Genomic DNA, 20,522 nt, shown 5'->3' with positions numbered 1-20,522 from the left:
CTAATCACACATTCACAATTCCATGCCAGTTCGGTAAATAAATTTCATTAATCAGCAACAACGATCATCTTCTTCGGTCTTCTGAAATTCCAAAAAGAGTAAAATGACAACCTTTTAACTGTCACTTCCAAATTCTCATAATCACTCCAATTCTAATTAAATGTAAGAATTTTTTCTTGATTGTTACTTGTACCATCATAAAACATTAAAACAAAAGGCCAACATAAAAAAGTGACTTGTGATTTTAGTAGCTCTTCTTTCATTAAATGCAACAAACACAAGAAGATATTTACAAAAGGAGAAAGTGAAAAAAATACAATTAAGATAATAAACTACAGACCAAAAATCTGACAAATTGGAACGAAAAGAAGAAGAATACAAAATGGGAATTGAGATCTCGGATTTTCAGATAATGGGTTATGAAAAAGATTGGATTTTTTTTTTTGTTTTTTTCACCAAAATAATTTTGATCTCTTGATGGAGACAGCAGCGGATGAAGGGCTGATCTGTGGAACTGCAAAAGAGTTGTCGTCGCTTCTTTTTCTGGTGGATCTGATGCTATTTGTGGAAAATTCTTTGAACTGATCCCTGCGCCCATTTGCATTTCCTAATCCAAAGCCCACACTATCATTATTGAATAGAAATGATTGGCTTTGATTTTGGTGCACTTGAACTTGAGGGACCCAAAATCCCATGTTTTCTGTAGGAAATCCACTACTATTAATACTGTTGCTGTGGAGATCACCCTCCCAAAATGGAAGCACCAAATCACTATCCGCACTCTGCAATTTCAGTTTTTGTTTTAGCATAATTAGCAAACAAAAAAGAGATAAAAAACGATTCTTGAATCTAAAAAAAAAAAAAGTGTTTGAAATAGTAGCAAACCTTGCAGAAAGCGGAAGGGGAAGGGGATGAAGAATCTAGAAGGTCCTCGACGTGCCAGCCTGGGAGCGTTTCGATCAAGTATTCGGAAATGCTACTTGTTGAGAAGTGGAGATTACTAGTGCTTTTGTGGTCTTGCGCTGTTGTACCCTTGGCTGGGGGAGGTGTACATGTTGCGGGGGCTGCCGGAGATTCGGAGTAGAGAGCCGGAGATGCGGAGAGCCTGACGCCGGTGAGGAGGAATCTGCTGTGTTTCTGCGTGTGTTGGTTGGCTTTGTGGATTGGAATGTCGCATTCCCTGCACAAAATCGCTCTATCTTCCTGGCAAAATAAAAACGCGCCTCTCTCCTACAAAACAACAAGAAACAATTAAATGGAGTGGGGTATTGGATTCGATCTGATTTGAAAACGAAAGGAAAGGGGAAAGGAACCTGGCAGATGTCGCAGAGGGGGGTGTGTTTGGGGGAGGGGTGGAGGAGGGAGAAGCGCTGGTGTTTGCCGGCGAGCTTGTTGGCGTGGTGGACACGGTGGTCGCAGGCGGCGCATAGGGACGCCTCGTCGGCGGTGCAGTAGAAGGCCGCCTCGCCTTTGTCGCAAACGTCGCAGAGGATCTTCATTTGTTGTTGATGATGGAGAGAAATGAAGAGGGGAATTAGGTGGGGTGGGGGCGTAGGGGGCGTTGATAAAAGAAAGAGAGAAGGCAAGTGAAGTGATGGCTTTATTTTATTTTATATATTCACCCATTCCTACTAATCTATCACTGCAAATCATGCCATGTACATACATGTGTTTACACACGCTTGTGTGTTATAGTCATGCATGGAACCAAATATGAATACCCCACCAAACTATATATAATTGTCAAAATTAAGACTGTCAATGGGTAAAATTGCAACTTTTGTTAAGGGTAAAATTAAAAATGTCCACTTTTATAAAAACTTGATCCTATGTCCAAATTAAAGTAAATAGTCGAAATTGCCCTTGAATGTTGATGGCTTTGTATAATTTTTGTGTGTAAAATCTTATATTTTTATGACACAAGTACAAATATTTAAGAAAAAAAAGTATGTTGTCGGAAAAGTAGGTTGCCGGGCAAGATTTAGAGATGCTCAAAAAAATTGGAACCGAGAACCAAACCACCAAATCGGACCATGCTCAAAAAACTGCAAAACCCATAATTAAAAAAACAAAAAAAAAACAAAACAATCAACACAAATATATACGACGAGCTTCCTGTACAAATTCAGATATGCCCCCTTCCCCAGCACTAGATCCATTATCCCAGCGACTATAGCGACACCACGCACACCCACCTCAAATCATAGCTATTATTGGCTCTAGTCGCACTCCGCTGCTAAGGTTTCACTTAAAGGGGGTCTACGGCGAGTGAAACTAGGGTGGAGAAAGAGCGAAACTTAAAGGGTTGAGGCAAAGAAAGCGACGCAAAACTCAGAGGGTGGAGGCGGTGGATGAAATATTGGATCAAATAAGCACCCGGTATCCCAAAATCAGGGTAATTAAACCTACCCTCAAACGTCGTTACATGGCCGTTTGTTATTTAATTTTTTTTTTATCATTCTCTCTCTGTCTCTCTCCCCAACTCTGTCTGTCACCACTCGTCGGCGACAATGGCCGCAACAATAGCGGCGTTGCCGTCGTGCCACCATCTCCCCTCCTGCAATCTCTTCATTTTTCCTTTTGTCTCTTGAATATTTCACATAACTAACAAAAATCTCCAACTTCTAAGAAATCCCAAAATCTTTTTCCCCCTTAAGTCCGGCAATCATCCGCCGCGACAAGTGAGCCAACATCACCTGTGCCTCTGGCTTGTGCTAATGATGAGATTTTTTTAGCCGCATACCAGTGTTGAGAAACGGATGAGTCGATGAAGATAGTCGAGTCCATCCAAGAAAAATCACCTCAAAATCCAGTTCGCCCACCTTCTGCACACAATCATCAGTTAGCTTGGGATGCTTTTGGTGCAAAAGAAGAAATAATAAAGAGTAAAGGCAAAGAGATAGTGGAATAGAGCCCTATGATTGGGTTAGATGCGATGGCGTGTGTGTTTGCGAGACTGCTCGACGCCCTCAGGAACATTAAGTGGAGGGGATACAGAGATGCTTCTTTTGCGCTCGGTGGCTTCCACCACGTGCGGGACTGCCCGAGCGTTACAAAATCCTGGGTGGAAAATGTTTTGTTGAAGCTTAAAAAGAAGAAGAGAAGCTCTTCGACAAAACAAGTAAACAAGTGAGTCGCGGCGGCTGCTTGCCGGAATTAAGGGGGAAGATTTAGGGATTTCTTAGAAGTTGGGGATTTTTGTTAGTTATGTGAAATCAAGGGATGGGAAGAAAGAGGAAGAGATTGGAGAAGGGGAGATGGTGGCACAACGGCAACGCCACTGTTGCTGCGGCCATTGTCGCCAGCGGGTGGTGGTAGACAGAGTTGGGGAGAGAGAGAGAGAGAGAGAATGATAAAAAAACTAAATAACTAACGGCCGAGAAACAGCGTTTGAGGGCATGGTTTAATTGCTCCGATTTTGGGACATCGGGGGCTTATTTGATTCAATGTTGAGTATGAGGGTATACGCTCTAGAGGTGTCTACATTAAGGGTGCATTTGCACTTTAACCTTATAAATAATTATCATTATTAACTCTACTTTTTAAGTGGGACCCCTTATCCACTTACTATATACTTAACTATTTTTATTAAAACCCGTGTTGTCCCTTGTAGAACTATTTTGTGGATGGATGAAGTGTTACTTTCGAATACAAACCAACAAAAAACAAAATCGTAGGGCCTCAAACGTGGAGTGTGGATATTTGGATTAAAAATCCTTCTTTAGGGTTGAGAGGGCTGGCTACTTCACATTTTTTTATAATTGAGAGCACCGACCACCTCCAAGGGTTAGAGAGCAAAAGATAGAGGGACTAGATCGTTAGGCCACACAATTATTGGTGATGGAGTAACCATTGATAACAAGGTGAAATCTATGAACAACTAAATGTAATACATGAACATCCATATTCATGAATTACAGTTGTTCATGTGTTACATTTTGGTCATGGATTTATTTGATTTGTTCAAGAATTTTATGGATTTATTCATGTGTAATTCTCATTGGATTCCAACTATATATATAGGATGAGGAGGCTAAATAAAAACAACTCTTAAAATATAAAATAGAAACCATTTTCAGCATTTAGATCATCAAGATCTACGGTTGATTCATCGCCTCATTGGATGAATTTATGGTCCTGAGTTCGAATCTCATAGGTAGCTAACATTTTATTTTTCACAATTCAGACATTTACATAGAGAATTATGACGTGTTCTACATAGAATTCATACGTTTGAGCTAGCTCGTATTTTATATTTTAAGAAGTGTTTATAACCTAGCCATTGGGTTTTATATACTACCTAAGGAAAGGGGTTCTATAGGATCTCTTCCACACACACACACACACACACACACACACACATATATCTCTTCCATATATATATATATATATGGAAGAGATCCTATAGAACCCCTTCCCTTAGGTAGTATATAAAACCCAATCTCATCCATCCATCTTCTTGATCCTAAGGATAATATCCACCCCTTCTTTTTTATCATTTTAACTTAAGAATCTTATAGTAAGGGTAATATGTTGTTTCTTCTTCTTCTTCCTCATCCTACTCCCCCCCCCCCCCCTGAGTTGCGCCATGCGCCGCAGCGTGGCAGTAGATGATTGTGTCTAATGTGCAGTGACGACAGTGGTAGCGGCAACCACCGACGAGTTCTCACATAATGATTCGAATATATATTGTGGTCATGGTATGGTGGATAATGAAATTTTGATAGAAGATTGAAGGATCGATATATATAGAGGCTATGGGGATGGTTTATGGCGGATTTCGCTGGAACTCGGATAAGGATGTAGTGGGTTATAGAGGAGTTCATTGGAGACACGAATAAGAAGGTTGCAAAATTGGTGGAGTAAAATTGGAATGGATTTTGCGTTCAAATTTGAACTATGCATATTGTGTTAATATCCTACATATTGTGTCAATAAACCCTGCATATTGTGTCAATGAACCATACATCATTTTTCCTTAAATATGCTATATTTAAACTGAACCATGCTTATTGTGTCAATGAACTCTACACATTATGTTACTGAACCATGCATATTGTATCAATGAACCATGCATCTTGTATAAATGAATTATGCATCCTATGTTTAAACTGAATCATGCATTCATGTAAAATGAATCATGCATATTCTATCAATGAATCCTACATCTCGTGTCAATGAATAATGCATTCTTTTTTCCTGAAATTTGCTATGTTTAAGTTGAACCATGCATTCATGTAAATTGGATCATGCATTTTGTGTCAATAAATCATGCATATTGTGTTAATGAATCGTGCATCTTGTGTCAATAAACCATGCAATAACAAAATAGAACAATGCATGACTATTTGCAACCATGCATATGACAAAACAGATGATTGCATATTACACAACAGAATAATACATATTATAAAATATAATCATGCACGGCTAATTACAAGAAACGTAAAAATGGCTGTTTTGCCCTTCCATGTTTTTTTAAATGAAATCTTTTAATGTCAGTGCCACTTGTCATTCATAGGTGCAATCTGCCTTTTTCAATTAATGATCCAGATTTGGATCTATATATTACCTAAAGGAAGGGTTCTAAGAGAACCCAACCCTATATATATATAGGGGATGGCTATAATAAAAACACATTTTATTGTATAAAAGATTAACCATTTTCAGCCCTTAGATCATCAAGATCTACTGTTGATTCATCACCTTGTTGGGTGAATTCATGATCCTGAGTTCGAATCCCATAGGTAGCAAATAATTATTTTTTGCAATTCATACCTTTATACAATGAATCCATATGTGTTATACATAAAATTTATACATTTTTGTTGGTTTGTAGTTTTTATTTTCAGAGTTATTTTTACTATAACCCTTCCTCTATATATATATATATATATATATATATATATATATATATATATATAGGGGAGGGCTAAAATAAGTACACTTCTTAAGATATAAAATAAGAATCATTTTCAACCCTTAGATCATCAAGATCTACGGTTGATTCATCATCCTGTTGGATCATGGTCATGAGTTCAAATCCCCGAAGGTAGCAAAAATTTATTTTTTGCCATTCATACCTTTATACAACGAATTCATGCGTGTTCTACATAAAATTCATATATTTTTCCTAGTTCTTATTTCTTATTTTAAGAGGTGCTCTCACCCTTCCCTATATATATATATATATATATATATATATATATATAGGGTTGGGCTAGGGTGAAAACACCCTTAAGTGTTTAAAACAGGAACAATTTCTCACCCTAGATCTATACCAAGTTAACGGCTGAGATTTAAATCTTGCATTTTAGATTAATTCGTTTCATGTGTACTGGTAATTCATGCGTATTTTTAATTAAGGATAATATAGTAATACCACAATTTTGACCTTCCATGTACAGATTTTTATCCCCAGAATTCACGTCCATTAAGTTGGAAAGATTGATTTTCCATATCCGATGAATTTGAATTAACAATTAATTAAAGATTGATTTCATCCCCAGAATTCACGCTCACAAATATTGTGAATACAATATGTTTATCATTAAAAATGACTTGCAACCGCGATTCATATCTTATCTCTTTAAAATTCATGAAACATATTACTTAAATTCATGAAACATATTACTCCACTTAAATTCAAGAAGATACTTTCGTGATCAATAATCGACATACATGATTTGTCACATACAAATTCAATTCATGTTGTATCAAAACGTAATTCAAAACTAATATGGCTATGATATTCACACGGGTAATGAATCACACAATTGATTGCATGAATTATTTTAGCAATTCCTGAAACGAATTAAAATATTTTTTGATTCGTGCTGTATCAACACGTAATGCATGCAATTTAATTTTCAATTCGTGTTATATCAAAACGTAATTCATATAATTTAATTTTTGATTTGTTCTGTATCAACACAAACTGTACGACGTCTTGAGCAACACAAAAATACTTTTTTGACAATAACATGTACCAAGCGACTCCATAAGAATCTTCAAGCAACTACGAGATCAAATAGATTAAAGTTTCAGTGCGTAGAAAATTTCTTAAAAGATTAAAACATGATACAGCCTTAGTTTAGGGATTTAGTGAGAGAAGATCTGCTTTGGATATGGAAATAATAGGATAATTAAAAAAATGTATCAAATTAAGTTTCTTAGTTAAGAAACGTATCCAAGTAATTGATTAGAAAAAACTAAAATTACATGGCTATCCTCTTTCAATTGTAGCGTGTATATTTACACAGAATTGAGGCAGCAAATCTGACGGTTAGATCTATGAGAATCAATGGATGATATGTGTTCCTATTTTATACAAAAAGATCTGTTTTTATTTTAGCCCAACTCTATATATATATATATATATATATATATTTGTGTGTGTGTGTGTGGTTAGCTTATATTGAGAATGACTATTTTCGTGAGAAATGAGAATAACGACCTATAAATGATTTGGTTCTGATTAAATTTGTGGATCCAGTTCGGGTTCAGGTCAGGTTTAGTCCAAACAGTTTGTAATGTTAATTAAAATTAATTTTATTAAATAAATACACAAATTAAGTCAATTAAGGTAGGTAGAAGGTTAGATTTATCAATATCATTGAACTTGTCGACCGACAAGTGTTGGGGATGGATCCAACATTCACGAAATAGGATGTCGGGTACGTTCGGGTCGGTGGGCACTAGCAACCTGAAACCACAAACACGTTAGAGCCTTCTAGGAGCACCGGTGGGGGTGTCGATGGAAGGGCCTTCGACGCTCAAGTCAGTCAAACAATTCAAATTAATTGATAGAAACAACAAATGTAATGCGTAAAGATAATTGAACAGTAGAGTAAAGGTGAGATAGTGAATCTCGTCGGTCAAACTGGTTTGTCTGGCTGGTCTGTCTGACTGGTCAGAGCAACCCCAATCCAGAACGTGATAGCGCAAGTGAAGAGAGTTGAGAACGTGAGTAGGTGGAGTAGCTGAGAGTACGAATGATTGGATGAGTCTATTGACCTAGTTGATGTTTATTTATACTGTGGTAGTCTGACAGCTAGGATTTTGCTGACACGTCTCCTTAAACCCTAGTCGTTTCGATAGTCGTGGGATTGACGTTCATCCTCTTGTCCAACCTTTCTCCCCAAGTTGTTGCCCTTTCTAGGGTTTGAGTCGTGGGCCCTGTTGACTTAGTGTATGGGTTGAATTAATTGAAACTAATTCAATTTTCGGATTTGGACCGAGCATTTGGGCTGCAAATATTTGTTTGAATGGGCTAAAGAATTTTGCCCATTACAACAAGTAGCTCCAATTACCGACCTGCTAGCTTGGAATAATCAATGAACATTTTAATTATTTTTACTTTTTTAGCTTTTCATGTGCTATTTAGTTTTGATTAGACAATTGATTTTGTATGATTGTTATTTTTAGCATGATATATGTATAATGGCTTAATAAATTATGTTTTGTATTGAGAGATGACAGACGAAAAACCTAGCGACTCAACCCTAGCCGCCATCTTCTGATTCTTACCGCCGGACGATGGCCGCTCTCTCGCCGTCCGGTCCTCGGGGAAAGGGGGGACTGAATCTTCCCTCTATCTCCGCAAACTTCCATCATTCACCACGTTCTACTACTCCATCTCGTAACCCTAACTCGCCTTCGAGTGATGCTGCTGGACGTCCGATCTTGGAGGACAGCAGCCGAATTCTGGCCATAGGGGGCCGCCCGCTCTCCGCCCCACGTCCCCCTGCAGTGAATCTTCCAGCAAACCACAGTAGCACGGCGGTGAACCTTGAGCAACCGCCACAAGGTCTTAGGGGAACTACTGTGATCCCAGCAATGAACTCTTTCTCCGCAGCAGAGAAGTCCTATGCAGATGCTGCCCTCAACAGAACGGTCAAACGACCACATCTTCCGGCTCACAAATTTAATGCCCTACGCCCCACGAAGGAAGGTAATCAGTTTTCCTTGAAAATCCCTCAGGAGATGTATCTTAAAGAGGTTGAGAACTTCAAATTCGCTCTTATCGGTCGTCTTCTATCGCACAAATGAGATAAACCTAGGTCTACGTTGGAGTTGAAAACTAAATTACAGCATATGTGGAACATCTCTAACGAATGGCAATTAATACCGTTTGGGAAGGGGTACTTTACTTTGCGCTTTTCTAATGCGGAGGACAAAGCTTTAGCCAAAGGACAACTCCTATGGGAATTGGCTAAAGGTCAACTACGTATTCGCGAATGGACGAAATGCTTTGATCCGTTCAAAGTAAATTCTCCATTAGCTAACATTTGGGTTCGCATCCATTATCTCCCGATTGACTTCTGGAATCCGGAAATAATTTTTGGTATCGACAGATTTTTAGGGCATCCGTTAGCGATTGATGGTGCTTCGGCTGCTCGGGACTTCGGACAATACGTGAGGATATTGATTAAAATCGACATGTCGCAACCTCTTCCGAAAACCCTTCTCATTGACGGAGAGACAGTTTCTTTTCACGTGGAATTTGTTTTTGAAAACTTACCTCTCTATTGTTCTCGTTGCCGAATCACGGGACATGCGCCAACTATGTGTCGTAAGCTTCAATAGAATGGGCAATTTGAAGGAGATAACTCAGCTTTGGTTGGAAGGAAGCCCGCTTTAGACACGGGTGGAGTTAAGCAACAGCTTCCTGTTGTAAATGGACGACAATGGCAGGTGGTTGATGCGATTGAGGAGGCTGCAGACGGCCAACAATCTCAGCCAGAGACTGAGCAGCAGCAGGCTACTCCATTGACGGAGAAGCAGCAGTTTACTCCGAGTGGATCGGTGGTGAAAACTTCGGTTGTGGGTTCTCCAGCTTTGAGGGAAATTTCTCCTGCTAAAGGTAATAGATTTGACGTTCTTGCTATTGAGGATTCAAGTCATGGGACGGATGCGGCTACGATGATAGGACCAGATTTATTGGAGGCTTTCACGAAACCGGTCCAGAATTCAGTTTATGACAAGCCTCTCCAAGAGTGTAGCTCTGAAGAGGAGGAGACGATTATTGCAGATGTTGTGGGTGATGTGGATGTGTGTGACGCTAATATGTCCTCAGCGGGCGAGATTGGAGAATCTGTAACAGAGCAGCAATTGGTAGTTGGGGCAGAAGGTCTCAAGGGCCAGCATGTTAATTCTCCAATTAAGGAGGTTAATGGTGATAAGCAGTCCAATCCTACTCCCGAGGATATTGCGAATCGTGTAAATCGGTTAGAGGAGCAGGTTAATCAAGGAATGCAGTTACTCTCAGAGCAGAAGCGCGGACGTGGCCGTCCAAAGGGATCAGGAAAGGGAAGAGAGTCTGTACATGCAATTCCGGCTGCATTAAAAGTAGACTTAGAAATGCGGAGGAAATGGGATACAAGCCAAGGGAGTTTGTGGTCGACCTTACCAATAGGCCCAGTATGAATGCAATGAATAAAGTCGTTCAGGGACGTTGGTCGGATGAAATGGATGATTTTCCTGATTTCATGTATTAAGTTGTTTCGGTTCCTTTTGTTTTGTTTTGCTCCTTAGTTTTTCATTCTCTTTTAAAGCTTTGTGCCCTTAGTCTGCGTCTTTGTGCTTTCAAGGGTTTTTTTGCTTTTTCTTTTATAATAAACCTCAATTTAATAAATTATGTTTTGTATTGTTAACTAATAAGAGTTCGAGTACTGTAGATCAAATAAAAAAAACGGTATCCAGAGATCAACACCTAGCTACTCCAAAAAAAACTTTCCCAGATTAATCAGTGGTGAAGCCTTGCTTGAAAGGTTTAGGGACTCGTGCTTCGGTCTCTTCACATATTAGAAGCCTGTGTGTAACTGTTTCATAGCATTGCATCATGTGGTCTTCCGTCAGATTAAGGCTAACAATGTTGTAGACTTATAACATATACGACATTATAGGCACAGAAGGTAACATAGGATGTCAATTACAACGGGAAGATTTCCAATGTTACATAGGATGAAATTTGAATGAGCTCTCCAACGATTCTTTCACCTTCTTTTTCTATAAATACCCCCACAACACTCAACATTAAAGATACGAAATACTTGCATGCGAAAATTCTAAAGCAAACTCTCAAGTCTCAAAAGCAAGCATGTAGCCAATGGAAAATCCAAAGTTCAAGCAAATATCTTGAATTGTAATTCCAGATCTACAATTGAAATTCCTGCATATATTGTCCATTGTGTTCTAAGCATTTTTCACTGTAAATCAAAAAGATTTGATCGAACAAATTGAACCTTGACCATTGTTCTTCATTTTAACAATTTGTTCATATAGTTGAAACTCTTTAAATACATCATCTCTCTATAAGAAGTTAGGTTTGAGAGAAAGAAGTAGAAGTAAGTAAGCAACAAAATATAAGTTGTCTGAAAGCTACGTAAAGAACTCCGGTCACAGTTAAAAAGGTTTGCTATGCCAGCACATTCCGCACACCACCTCAATTATTTGTCAAACCGATAAGCACTAAGTTGTCAGTAGTTTAGCTAGTTAGTTTGCTCCTCAACAGATGAAGGTTGCCCTGATCTTTTTATGTTAAGCTAAGCAAACAAAAAAGTTGCAATTTGTGTATTTTTCTTCACACACACACACACACACATATATTAGGGTTAATAATATTTTATGTCCCGAACTTTCAACATTTTCCACAAAATGTCCCGAACTTTCATTTTCTCCTAAAAATCCCCGAACTTTTAATTTTTTTCATAAAATATCCCGCTATGCAAAATTAGGTGACAAAAAGATGAATTATCTTGCCGAAAGAGATATTTTATGCACCGTCATTGTTGGAAAACCATATTAGGAACCACCATTGTTGGAAAATGCTGAAAGTTTGGGGGTTTTTTACCATCTTTTCGTCATCGATCGAATTTTGTGTAGATAAATTTTCCCTCCAAGATTCGAACTCGGTAAAATTTTCCCCCCTCTAGATAAATATCGGTCATATAGGATACATTAAATCAATACTTATAAATTAATCTAAGATCTCACCACATATAAGGAATGTCATTGGAACGCTAATAACAAAAAACGTCAAGAATGAAATTGCTAAATTTCAAAGTCGAAATTAACAAATTGAAAAATCTAAAAATTCATTAAAAAAACAAAATAACTCTAGAACATCGCCATAGGCTCATAGGGGTAAATACCACCATTATTAATTATTTAGAAATTTTACAGTAGAAAGATCTCATGCTTGAATCTACATGTACTCAATATTATGCTTTATTTTTACGTATTTTCATCAAAATATATATATATATATATATATTGAACTAGTACTGTTAAATGGGTTAGAAGTTTGTAAATTAGGATTTAAAATGCAATCACATTTTCATTATGAGAATATAAATTAGGTCTAACTCTATAAGTTAGTTAAAGAGGATGAAAAGGTTTGGTACATTTTAAGAATATGTTTGCCCGGTTAGAATGGCACATCATCCAAGTCGTTTTTGATTTATTCTTATATAACGGATGACAATCAACAAGAAAAGTTGTCTTATTAACCAAAGTTGGATTAGCGCCTGTTTCCCTTGATACAATGAGAAGATTGTCGGAATTTCTACGAACATTATTATTATTATTATTATTATTGATGAATTGGGCTCGCGACATGAACTTCCTTAGAAGATCATTCACAATCGCGAGCTCGTAGGTGGGCCCATCTGTCCGAGCCATCGGCTCTGCAGCAGCGAGCTCCATCTCACAGTCCAAAAAAATTCTCATTTTTTTATTTTTTTCATTGGGCGCCCACCACCACCACCACACTTCTCTCTCTTCTCACGCACCTGGAGCGCATTTACAGGCGCTGCTCGCACCAGCCGTGCTCAGTAATGGCAGGGAGCTTGCGCGAGCCGGGCGTGCGCTCGCTTGATGAGCCCCACTACGAATGCTCTTAGCACGATGGAGAGAGTCTTCTTCCACGCACTAAATTTTGTTTAACAACAGTATGAGTATATTTTTCTAATAGCATAATGATTAATATTTTGGTCACAATAACTAAAATTATTTTGTTGCTGTCACGAAATAGAACAGAATTGAAAATAAAAAAATGAAGTAAAATGTCGAAGGAATACAGAATTTGTGGAGTGGGGTTTCAAGGATATGATGGGTCTGAAGACTGAAATTATAGTTGTCCGCTAGCTTATGGGCTACCAATAACTCTTCATCACTTTAGCATACTATTTTTTAATTTCTTTTTCTTTTTTCTTTTTCTGATATAAATCGAGGTGCAGTTCTTCTTTTCCTTCAAACCTAACTAGGGGGGTGGATTCTACTACTATCAATATGGGGAAAGGGACGTGCATAATTTTTCCATACTCTACATTTTTTAATTGATTACATCTTCTTTTTTTCCGATCCATAATGGGAGAACAACTTGACGTATACATGTGTAGATATGAAAATGTTCTTCTCATCTCATTCTCAATTTTCTTTTTGAATTATCAATTCACGACCATATTTTTTTTATTGTTCATGGATACTAGTTGCTTACTTCTTTATGCTTTTCACCAAGGCTTTGGGTATTTTTTTTTTTTATATCTTACAATATTTATATACATGAAAGAGTTGGAGGGAAAAAAAGAATTTCAAATCGAAACTTATCTAATACTCCCTCCGTCCCGCTCCAAATGTCTCCTTTCTTATGGGCACGGAAATTAAGAAATATGTATAAAGTAGATAAAGTGGGTTGTTGAAAATTATTTAAATATTAAATATAGAGAGAGTGTGTATTGCCAAAAAAAAAATGAGACATTTGGAGTGGGACAATCCAAAATAGAAAATGAGACATTTGGAGTGGGACGGAGGGAGTACCATATATGTGGTCAATTTTCAATTATATATGCTAACAAGAGTTGACTTTGCACATTTTGTAATCACAATGATAAGATTTAAGTAGATCGCCTAAAGACTAATGACTTTTCCATGCATCAATTTGTAGAAGGCATCTAGGCCAAGGCACCATGTACACCTCGTATATGTAGGATCGAAAATAGAAACATACATGTCTCTCATTACTCGCATTTCACTAACTTTCTCTCATTTTCTCATATCTCTCCCACACTCTCATATTAATATATAACTTTTTAAGATAATAATTTTTTTTTTGATCAATCAAAATTTTATTCAAGAAAAGAAACCTGGTACCAGAAGTACCAAACAACATCAAGCCAGAGGTGAATACTCATTAGAGCACCACATGGAAAAAGGTACATTTGACTCCACAATGTGATACAACTTATTCCAACTCCACATCCTACCTTTGATATCATTAACAAGAGAGAGCACTCCCCAATTCTTGTTCTCCCATCTACTATCGTTCCTATATTTCCACAACAGCCAAATAGTTCCAATCCAAAGAGCTAGAAGAAACTTTCTGTTTTTCTTACCTTTACCCCCTCCGATGAACGACTTGAAATGATCAACGATACTTTTTGGCTTTGCCGTCTCGGTTTTGATCCATTGTTGAATCTGATCCCAAACAAGATCGATCTTCGGACAATGGAGAAAAATATGATCAGTAGTTTCCTCCCTCGTCATACATGCATTACATCCTTTCTCTTCCTCTCCGATCGGGACTCTTCTTTTGATTAAGTTGTGACAAGTTGGTAATCTGTTGCAGACAACTCTCCATGCCGTCACTCTTGCCTTATGTGGTGCCAAAGCCGTCCAGATTTGAGCAATCTCCTCTTTGCACTCCACCGATTGTACACCTTTAGCTTTAGCACATTCCTCATAAGCTGCTTTCGTTGAGAACACACCATCTGCTGTGCCACTCCATTTCCAGCCGTCCCCGTAATCAAAGCAAGGAGAAAAACTACCAATCACAGACATCAGTTCATTCACCAACTCCTTCTCCCTCTCGCGCAATTCCCTCCGACATTTGATGTCCCACTCCCATCCTTCCCCCTCCCATTTCCCCGCTCCCTCCACACTGACTCTTTTATCAACGCACAACTGAAAAAGTCTAGGAAATAAAACCTTGAGAGAACTTCTCCCGACCCACACCTCACTCCAAAAACTGATGTCTCTCCCATTCCCCAACACCCTTTGAATGTTACCAGAAAATCAATCTTCTTCCCCTCTCCCGTCTTCCCCACTATTTTAGACCACCACCCCTTCATCCCTCCCCTCGAATCCAACCTCCAATCCCGCCTCTATCCTCTTGACAGTTCCCCGTACAAGGATTGGATCACTCTCACCCACAACGCCTTCCCCTCCACCAAGAACCTCCATAGCCATTTAAAGACTAGAACCTTATTAAACCATTCGAGGTTTCTGAACCCCAAACCCCCCTGATTTTTATCCTGACAAAGAGCATCCCATTTAAACCACGCAATGGATTTAGACACCCCGCTCCCCCCCCCCACAAAAATCTCCCAAAGACCGACTTGAGCTCGTTCAAAACTAACTTAGGGATGACGGTGAAGGAAAGCTGGAACACTGGAATGGCTTGCAGAACCGACTTCACAAGTACGATGCGACCTGCTAAAGACAATGAATTCTTCTTCCATCCCCTAATTTTCTTCAAAACTTTCTCCACCAAGAATTTCCAATCCACACAACAGTTTATTCGTCCCCCAACCTTAATACCGAGGTAATTGAAGGGGAAAGTGCCCACTTTACAGTTAAGTGATTCTGCCCATCTCCTAAGTAAGGCGTTTTCAACTCCAACACCCATCAGACTGCTCTTGTCGAAGTTAATTTTCAACCCTGACACGAACTGGAATAACCGAAGAATCCTCTTAATAGCAACCACATTCCGTTCTCTTGCTGTCATCAGAAAAATTGTATCATCTGCATATTGCAGATGAGAAATCGAGACTTTATCCTTCCCCAACTCTGCCGGAACTACTATTTATCTTTTTATTTCTCTCTCCATCAAAGCGTTGAGCCCTTCTGCAATAACTAAGAAGATAAAAGGGGAAATCGGATCTCCCTGCCGAAGACCACGCTGCAAACTGAAAACCCCAGTGGAAGAGCCGTTCACCAGCACGCTACTTGACGCCGAAGAAAGACATCCCCTAATCCAAAGCCTCCACTTGTGATCGAAGTTCAGAAGTTCAAGTAGAGCATCTAAGAAATCTCATTGAACAGAATCATACGCTTTTGCAAAGTCAATCTTGAAAAAAATCCGACCGATTTTCTTTTTCTTTGCTTCCGCAATTGCTTCGTTGAGAATAACCGCTCCGTCGAGGATGTACCGACCTTTGACAAAAGCACTCTGATTATCCGAAATAATTGAGCCCATCACCCTCTTCAGCCTCTCCGCGAGGGTCTTCGCAATGATCTTATATAAGCTATTAATCAATGAGATCGGTCGAAACTCATCAAGTTTCTCAGCCCCTTCTTTCTTCGGTATAAGAACAATGAATGAGGTGTTGCTCCCTTTTGGAATTCTCCCATTCTCATGGAATTCTTCCAAGACTTGAAGGAGATCATCCTTGACCGTCGGCCATGCGTTTTTCCAGAACGAAAAGTTGAACCTATCGGGTCCCGGACTCTTATCTCCACTGCACTTCCAAACTGTCTCTTTAATCTCCTCCATCTCGAACCCCCTGCTCAACTAGTGCCGTTCATCATCCGAAAGTTTTTTCTTAAGGAAGTCATTGGGAAGGTTTGGCAAATGTCTCTCATTCCTTTTGAAAAAGCCTTCAAAGTGATCCCGAACTTTGGTTTTGACCTCACTAGGATTAGACACCCATTGATTCTCGAAAAATAATCCTGCAATTTCGTTCATTTTTCTCCTTCCCCGAATTGCCCGATGGAAAAACCCCGTGTTGAGGTCGCCGTTCTTGAGCCATCGAACCTTAGCTTTCTGATGCAAGACCCTTTGCTTGTCCTTCAATTGAAGGGTGAGGTTTGCTTGAATCTCATTTCTTCGGATATTCTCGGATTCCCCCATCTCGTTTCTTTCATCTTTCTGATCAAGACTCAACAGTTCTGCCTTAAGATCTTTGATTCTCTCATCAATATTTCCAAAGATCGAATTATTCCAAACTTTCAACTCCGTTTTCAATTTCTTCAATTTTTCGCTAACCACGAAGCATCTCCATCCCGTCGGTCTGTTCTCTGTCCACACTTTCTTGACCTTTTGTTCAAACTCCGGGTGAGACATCCACACATTGAGAAAGCGGAACGGACGTGGTCCCCAATCTTCTGTTTTTGACATCAGTAGAATGGGACAGTGATCGGAAATGGTTCGTTAAAGACCACGTCCGATCGTCCCCTCCCATTGCCGCAACCAAGATTCGTTGACCAGAAATCTATCCAATTTACTTTTGCACTTGCCATTCGGTTTGTACCAGGTGAACTTACGTCCTTGAGATCTGATTTCCGAGAGTCCACTATCACAGATAAAACGGTCGAAATTTCTAGCCTCCGCTGCCCCAAAAGAGTCCCCATTTCCTGCTCTTTCTTCCCGTTTCTGGACGGCATTGAAGTCACCCATCACACAAACACTTCGGTCTTCATTTTGTTCCACAATTGTTTTGATAAGATCCCAGAGAATAGCTTTCTCCCCCGCACCAGCAGGTGCGTAAACATTGATCAAACAACATCCAATATCTTCTTTAATCCACTTCACATTCACAATAACCACCCCATTGATCTCCCACTTGCTGGAAACTTGGAAGACCTCCTTATTCCACACACAAACCAAACCCCCTGACCTTCCTTCAGAGTTTCTAACAGCAAAGCCAAAATTATATTTTCCCCACCAAGAGTTACAAATCGAAGGATTGAACTCCGTCATTTTTGTTTCTTGAAGACAACAAAAGTCAATTTTTTGCCAACATATAAAATCACTCACATCTTTCTGTTTCGCCAAACTCCCAAGACCCCTAATATTATAAGATAAGATATTCATGGAAACTTACATTGATGACTCCCAGCTGCGTTCTTCAAAAGCCCTTTCTCTTGGATAATAATTTGCTCAGCCATTTGTTGATCTGATAGGGAGCTCGATAACCCTAAATCTTTCCCCAATTGGCAAATGTTCGAACTCTCTGAATCCAGATTGGCAATAAAGCTTCCCCATTTTTCCTTTTCTTCCTCTCTTTCCCGCGTCTTTTTCAACTTCTTGAGATGTTTCTTATTGTTCATACCAGCCTTTTTACATGTTTTTTCCTTCCCGATCGCATCCTGAAAGGAATTGTGATTCTCCCATGTTTCCGGAATCGAGGCCTTGTCGTCATTGTCGTGATCGAACTGAGGATCAGGTCCGGCGGGAAAGAGCTCGGCATTGAAAGAAGCCGAAGGCGTGTTTCTCTCTCCCTCCATTTCGATCTCGATTTCTTTTCCCCCGTCCTTCAAGTTTTCTTCTTTTGAAAGAGGCGACAGCAGCCCTTCTGAAATTTCACTTCTGTAAACCAGACCATTCGTTGCCTGAATTTGTTGGGCCAAAGGAATTGAACTCGCCAGCAGGCCAATCTCTTGGCTAGAATGGGCTTTCCCCACTTCAGAAGTCTGGGCTTGATTTGGGCCCAAAACAGGCCCACTTTCTTTATTTCCTTCGAGACACTCAGACACCTCAGCCCCCAAATTACTTCCAAAAAGGAGAAGAAAATTTGAATCTTTATGCACTGCCTCCCTCACCATTGGGATAATTGCCACCGTGTCCCCAATGGCAACCTTGCCAGAAATCGAAGGGTTTATGTCTTGAGAAACTGAATCGTCAATTTCGTCGTCACTTTGCTTCGCCTTGTCCTCGATAATTGCGTCTGTCGGCGCCATAGAATCTTCATCCCACGACCAGCCTGATTTCGACTCCAAATCTTTGTCCTCCACCTGAATATCCATCAAAGGATTGAAAGGTTCTCGGACCTCCTCAATACGAATTTTGAAGCTAGCCCCCTCAATGCTGCAATCCAGCACCCTATCGATAGACTTAAGACCCGTCGAAACTTGAACGAAAGCAACGTCAAGTTTTTCTCTCGTCTTGGTCTCTTCATGCAATTTAAGGACAAGGCCAAAACTTGCACTTGCAACGTCGAAAAAACGAGGAATCCACGCTTGTAAAGGCACGCCGACCCATTTAGACCAGATCACTCTTTGCTGAAAGACGTCAACGTGCTGCCTTTTCCTGCTCCACAGGAACCAAAACGCAAGCCATTCATCCTTCTCTTTAAGAACTTCTTCTGTAGGCGTCTCGCAAATACTTCGAATGAGCACCATGCTCCCTCCTAACGAAGTGACTCTCAATTTTCCAAAGCATTCTCCATTTATTTCTTCCTTGATCTCATCCCAAAGGAAGTCCTCTTTCAAAAATCCAGTAAAAACCCCATCAAGCCAACCTATCTCCTCTCTCGTTGGATTGAATTGTAAGACTTCATCTGCACAAGGTTCCTTCCCTTTTATTCCTGTAAGTGCTTCTTTAAAAGAAACTCCAACCTTCCTTTTTGATTTCTCCTGACCGTTCCTTTTCTCTTTACTCGTTTCAACCCTACCTTCATTTCTCAAAGGCATCCTCCTATCGCCCATCGGTTCTCTCTCGAATCTCGGTTTGGAGACTCTGATTTTATAACTGCCAATCCATAACTTGTTCAGTTCTTCCAGAAGCCGAACCATGTCATTCACCCCCGCAAACCTGACGAAGCCAAAAGCTTTCCCTCAAAGATCCTTCTTTCTCGGACAAAACACGTCGAGAGGTTCCAACACCGTACCGAACTTTCGTTTCAGGAAATCCGGACTGCACCCTTCTGGCAAGTTATTAACAAAATGGGTGGTTATCTCCAGGTCCTTCCCGTTCAAATCCATGCATCTCGAACTGTTTCTATCCCTTGCATTGCCGTTTCCGCTGTCTACTTTCCTCCACCGTTGGCTTGGGATCCTAGGGTTTGGGTATATTTTGTGCCTCACCGGGAAACGCTCAGAAAAAGGTCGACCTACCCCTCTCCTCCTCACCTCTCTCCACTCACTCTCCATAACTAGTTTTTTGACCTCCTAAGTACACAATAGTAATAATATTATTACTTTTTAAGATAATAATACTAACTTCATCTTCATTAAAAGAGATTGTATGAGTACTATTCCATTTGCTATTTAGTTTTTAATAATTTCTTAGCATGTGATGCATACTAAATATGAAATAACTATGAGGTTTAATTCAGAGTCACTGTTAAAAGGCAACAAACGTATAAAAGCATGCACGCTATCAAACTCGAGAGAAATTAATGTAAGCTTAGCACTTGGCAGCATTTAATTTAACAAATCTATTTTTAATGAAATTTAATAATACAATATTACATGTTAAATATGATGTCACAAAATAATGAAACTATTAGAGCCTCAAAAGTTGTAAAATTCATATATATTTAATTTAAAATATCTAATAAATAATTATCAGATATAATAACAACACGATGTGACAAAATAATTTTCATATTGACATGTCATAACATGACCACGAAAAACACAAATACGAATCGTTGTTATTATTATTATTATTATTATTATTATTATTATTATTATTATTATTATTATTATTATTATTATTATTATTATTATTGATATTA

The 20,522-nt window shown here is 39.2% G+C and overlaps 2 protein-coding genes across 2 annotated transcripts; both read right to left on the bottom strand.

The window, feature by feature from the left end:
• Window positions 1–224: 224 nt before the first annotated feature.
• On the bottom strand, window positions 225–1,698 carry LOC130986616 (B-box zinc finger protein 21). Its single transcript, XM_057910073.1, has 3 exons — window positions 1,314–1,698; window positions 886–1,230; window positions 225–782 (listed from the first exon to the last, which is right to left on the bottom strand). The coding sequence occupies exons 1-3, from the start codon at window positions 1,497–1,499 to the stop codon at window positions 453–455; spliced, it is 861 nt and encodes a 286-aa protein (XP_057766056.1). The 5' UTR covers window positions 1,500–1,698; the 3' UTR covers window positions 225–452.
• Window positions 1,699–16,573: 14,875 nt separating this feature from the next.
• LOC131025629 (uncharacterized) lies at window positions 16,574–17,761 on the bottom strand. The gene is made up of 2 exons (XM_057955425.1): window positions 17,287–17,761; window positions 16,574–17,166 (listed from the first exon to the last, which is right to left on the bottom strand). Exons 1-2 carry the CDS (start codon window positions 17,759–17,761, stop codon window positions 16,574–16,576), a joined length of 1,068 nt encoding a protein of 355 aa, XP_057811408.1.
• Window positions 17,762–20,522: the final 2,761 nt, after the last annotated feature.

This window comes from Salvia miltiorrhiza, chromosome 5 (genome assembly GCF_028751815.1).
Source record: "Salvia miltiorrhiza cultivar Shanhuang (shh) chromosome 5, IMPLAD_Smil_shh, whole genome shotgun sequence".
NCBI classification, from domain to species: Eukaryota; Viridiplantae; Streptophyta; class Magnoliopsida; order Lamiales; family Lamiaceae; genus Salvia; species Salvia miltiorrhiza.
The sequence above is the reverse complement of the archived record's forward strand: the minus strand, read 5'-3'. Positions and strand labels throughout refer to the sequence as shown.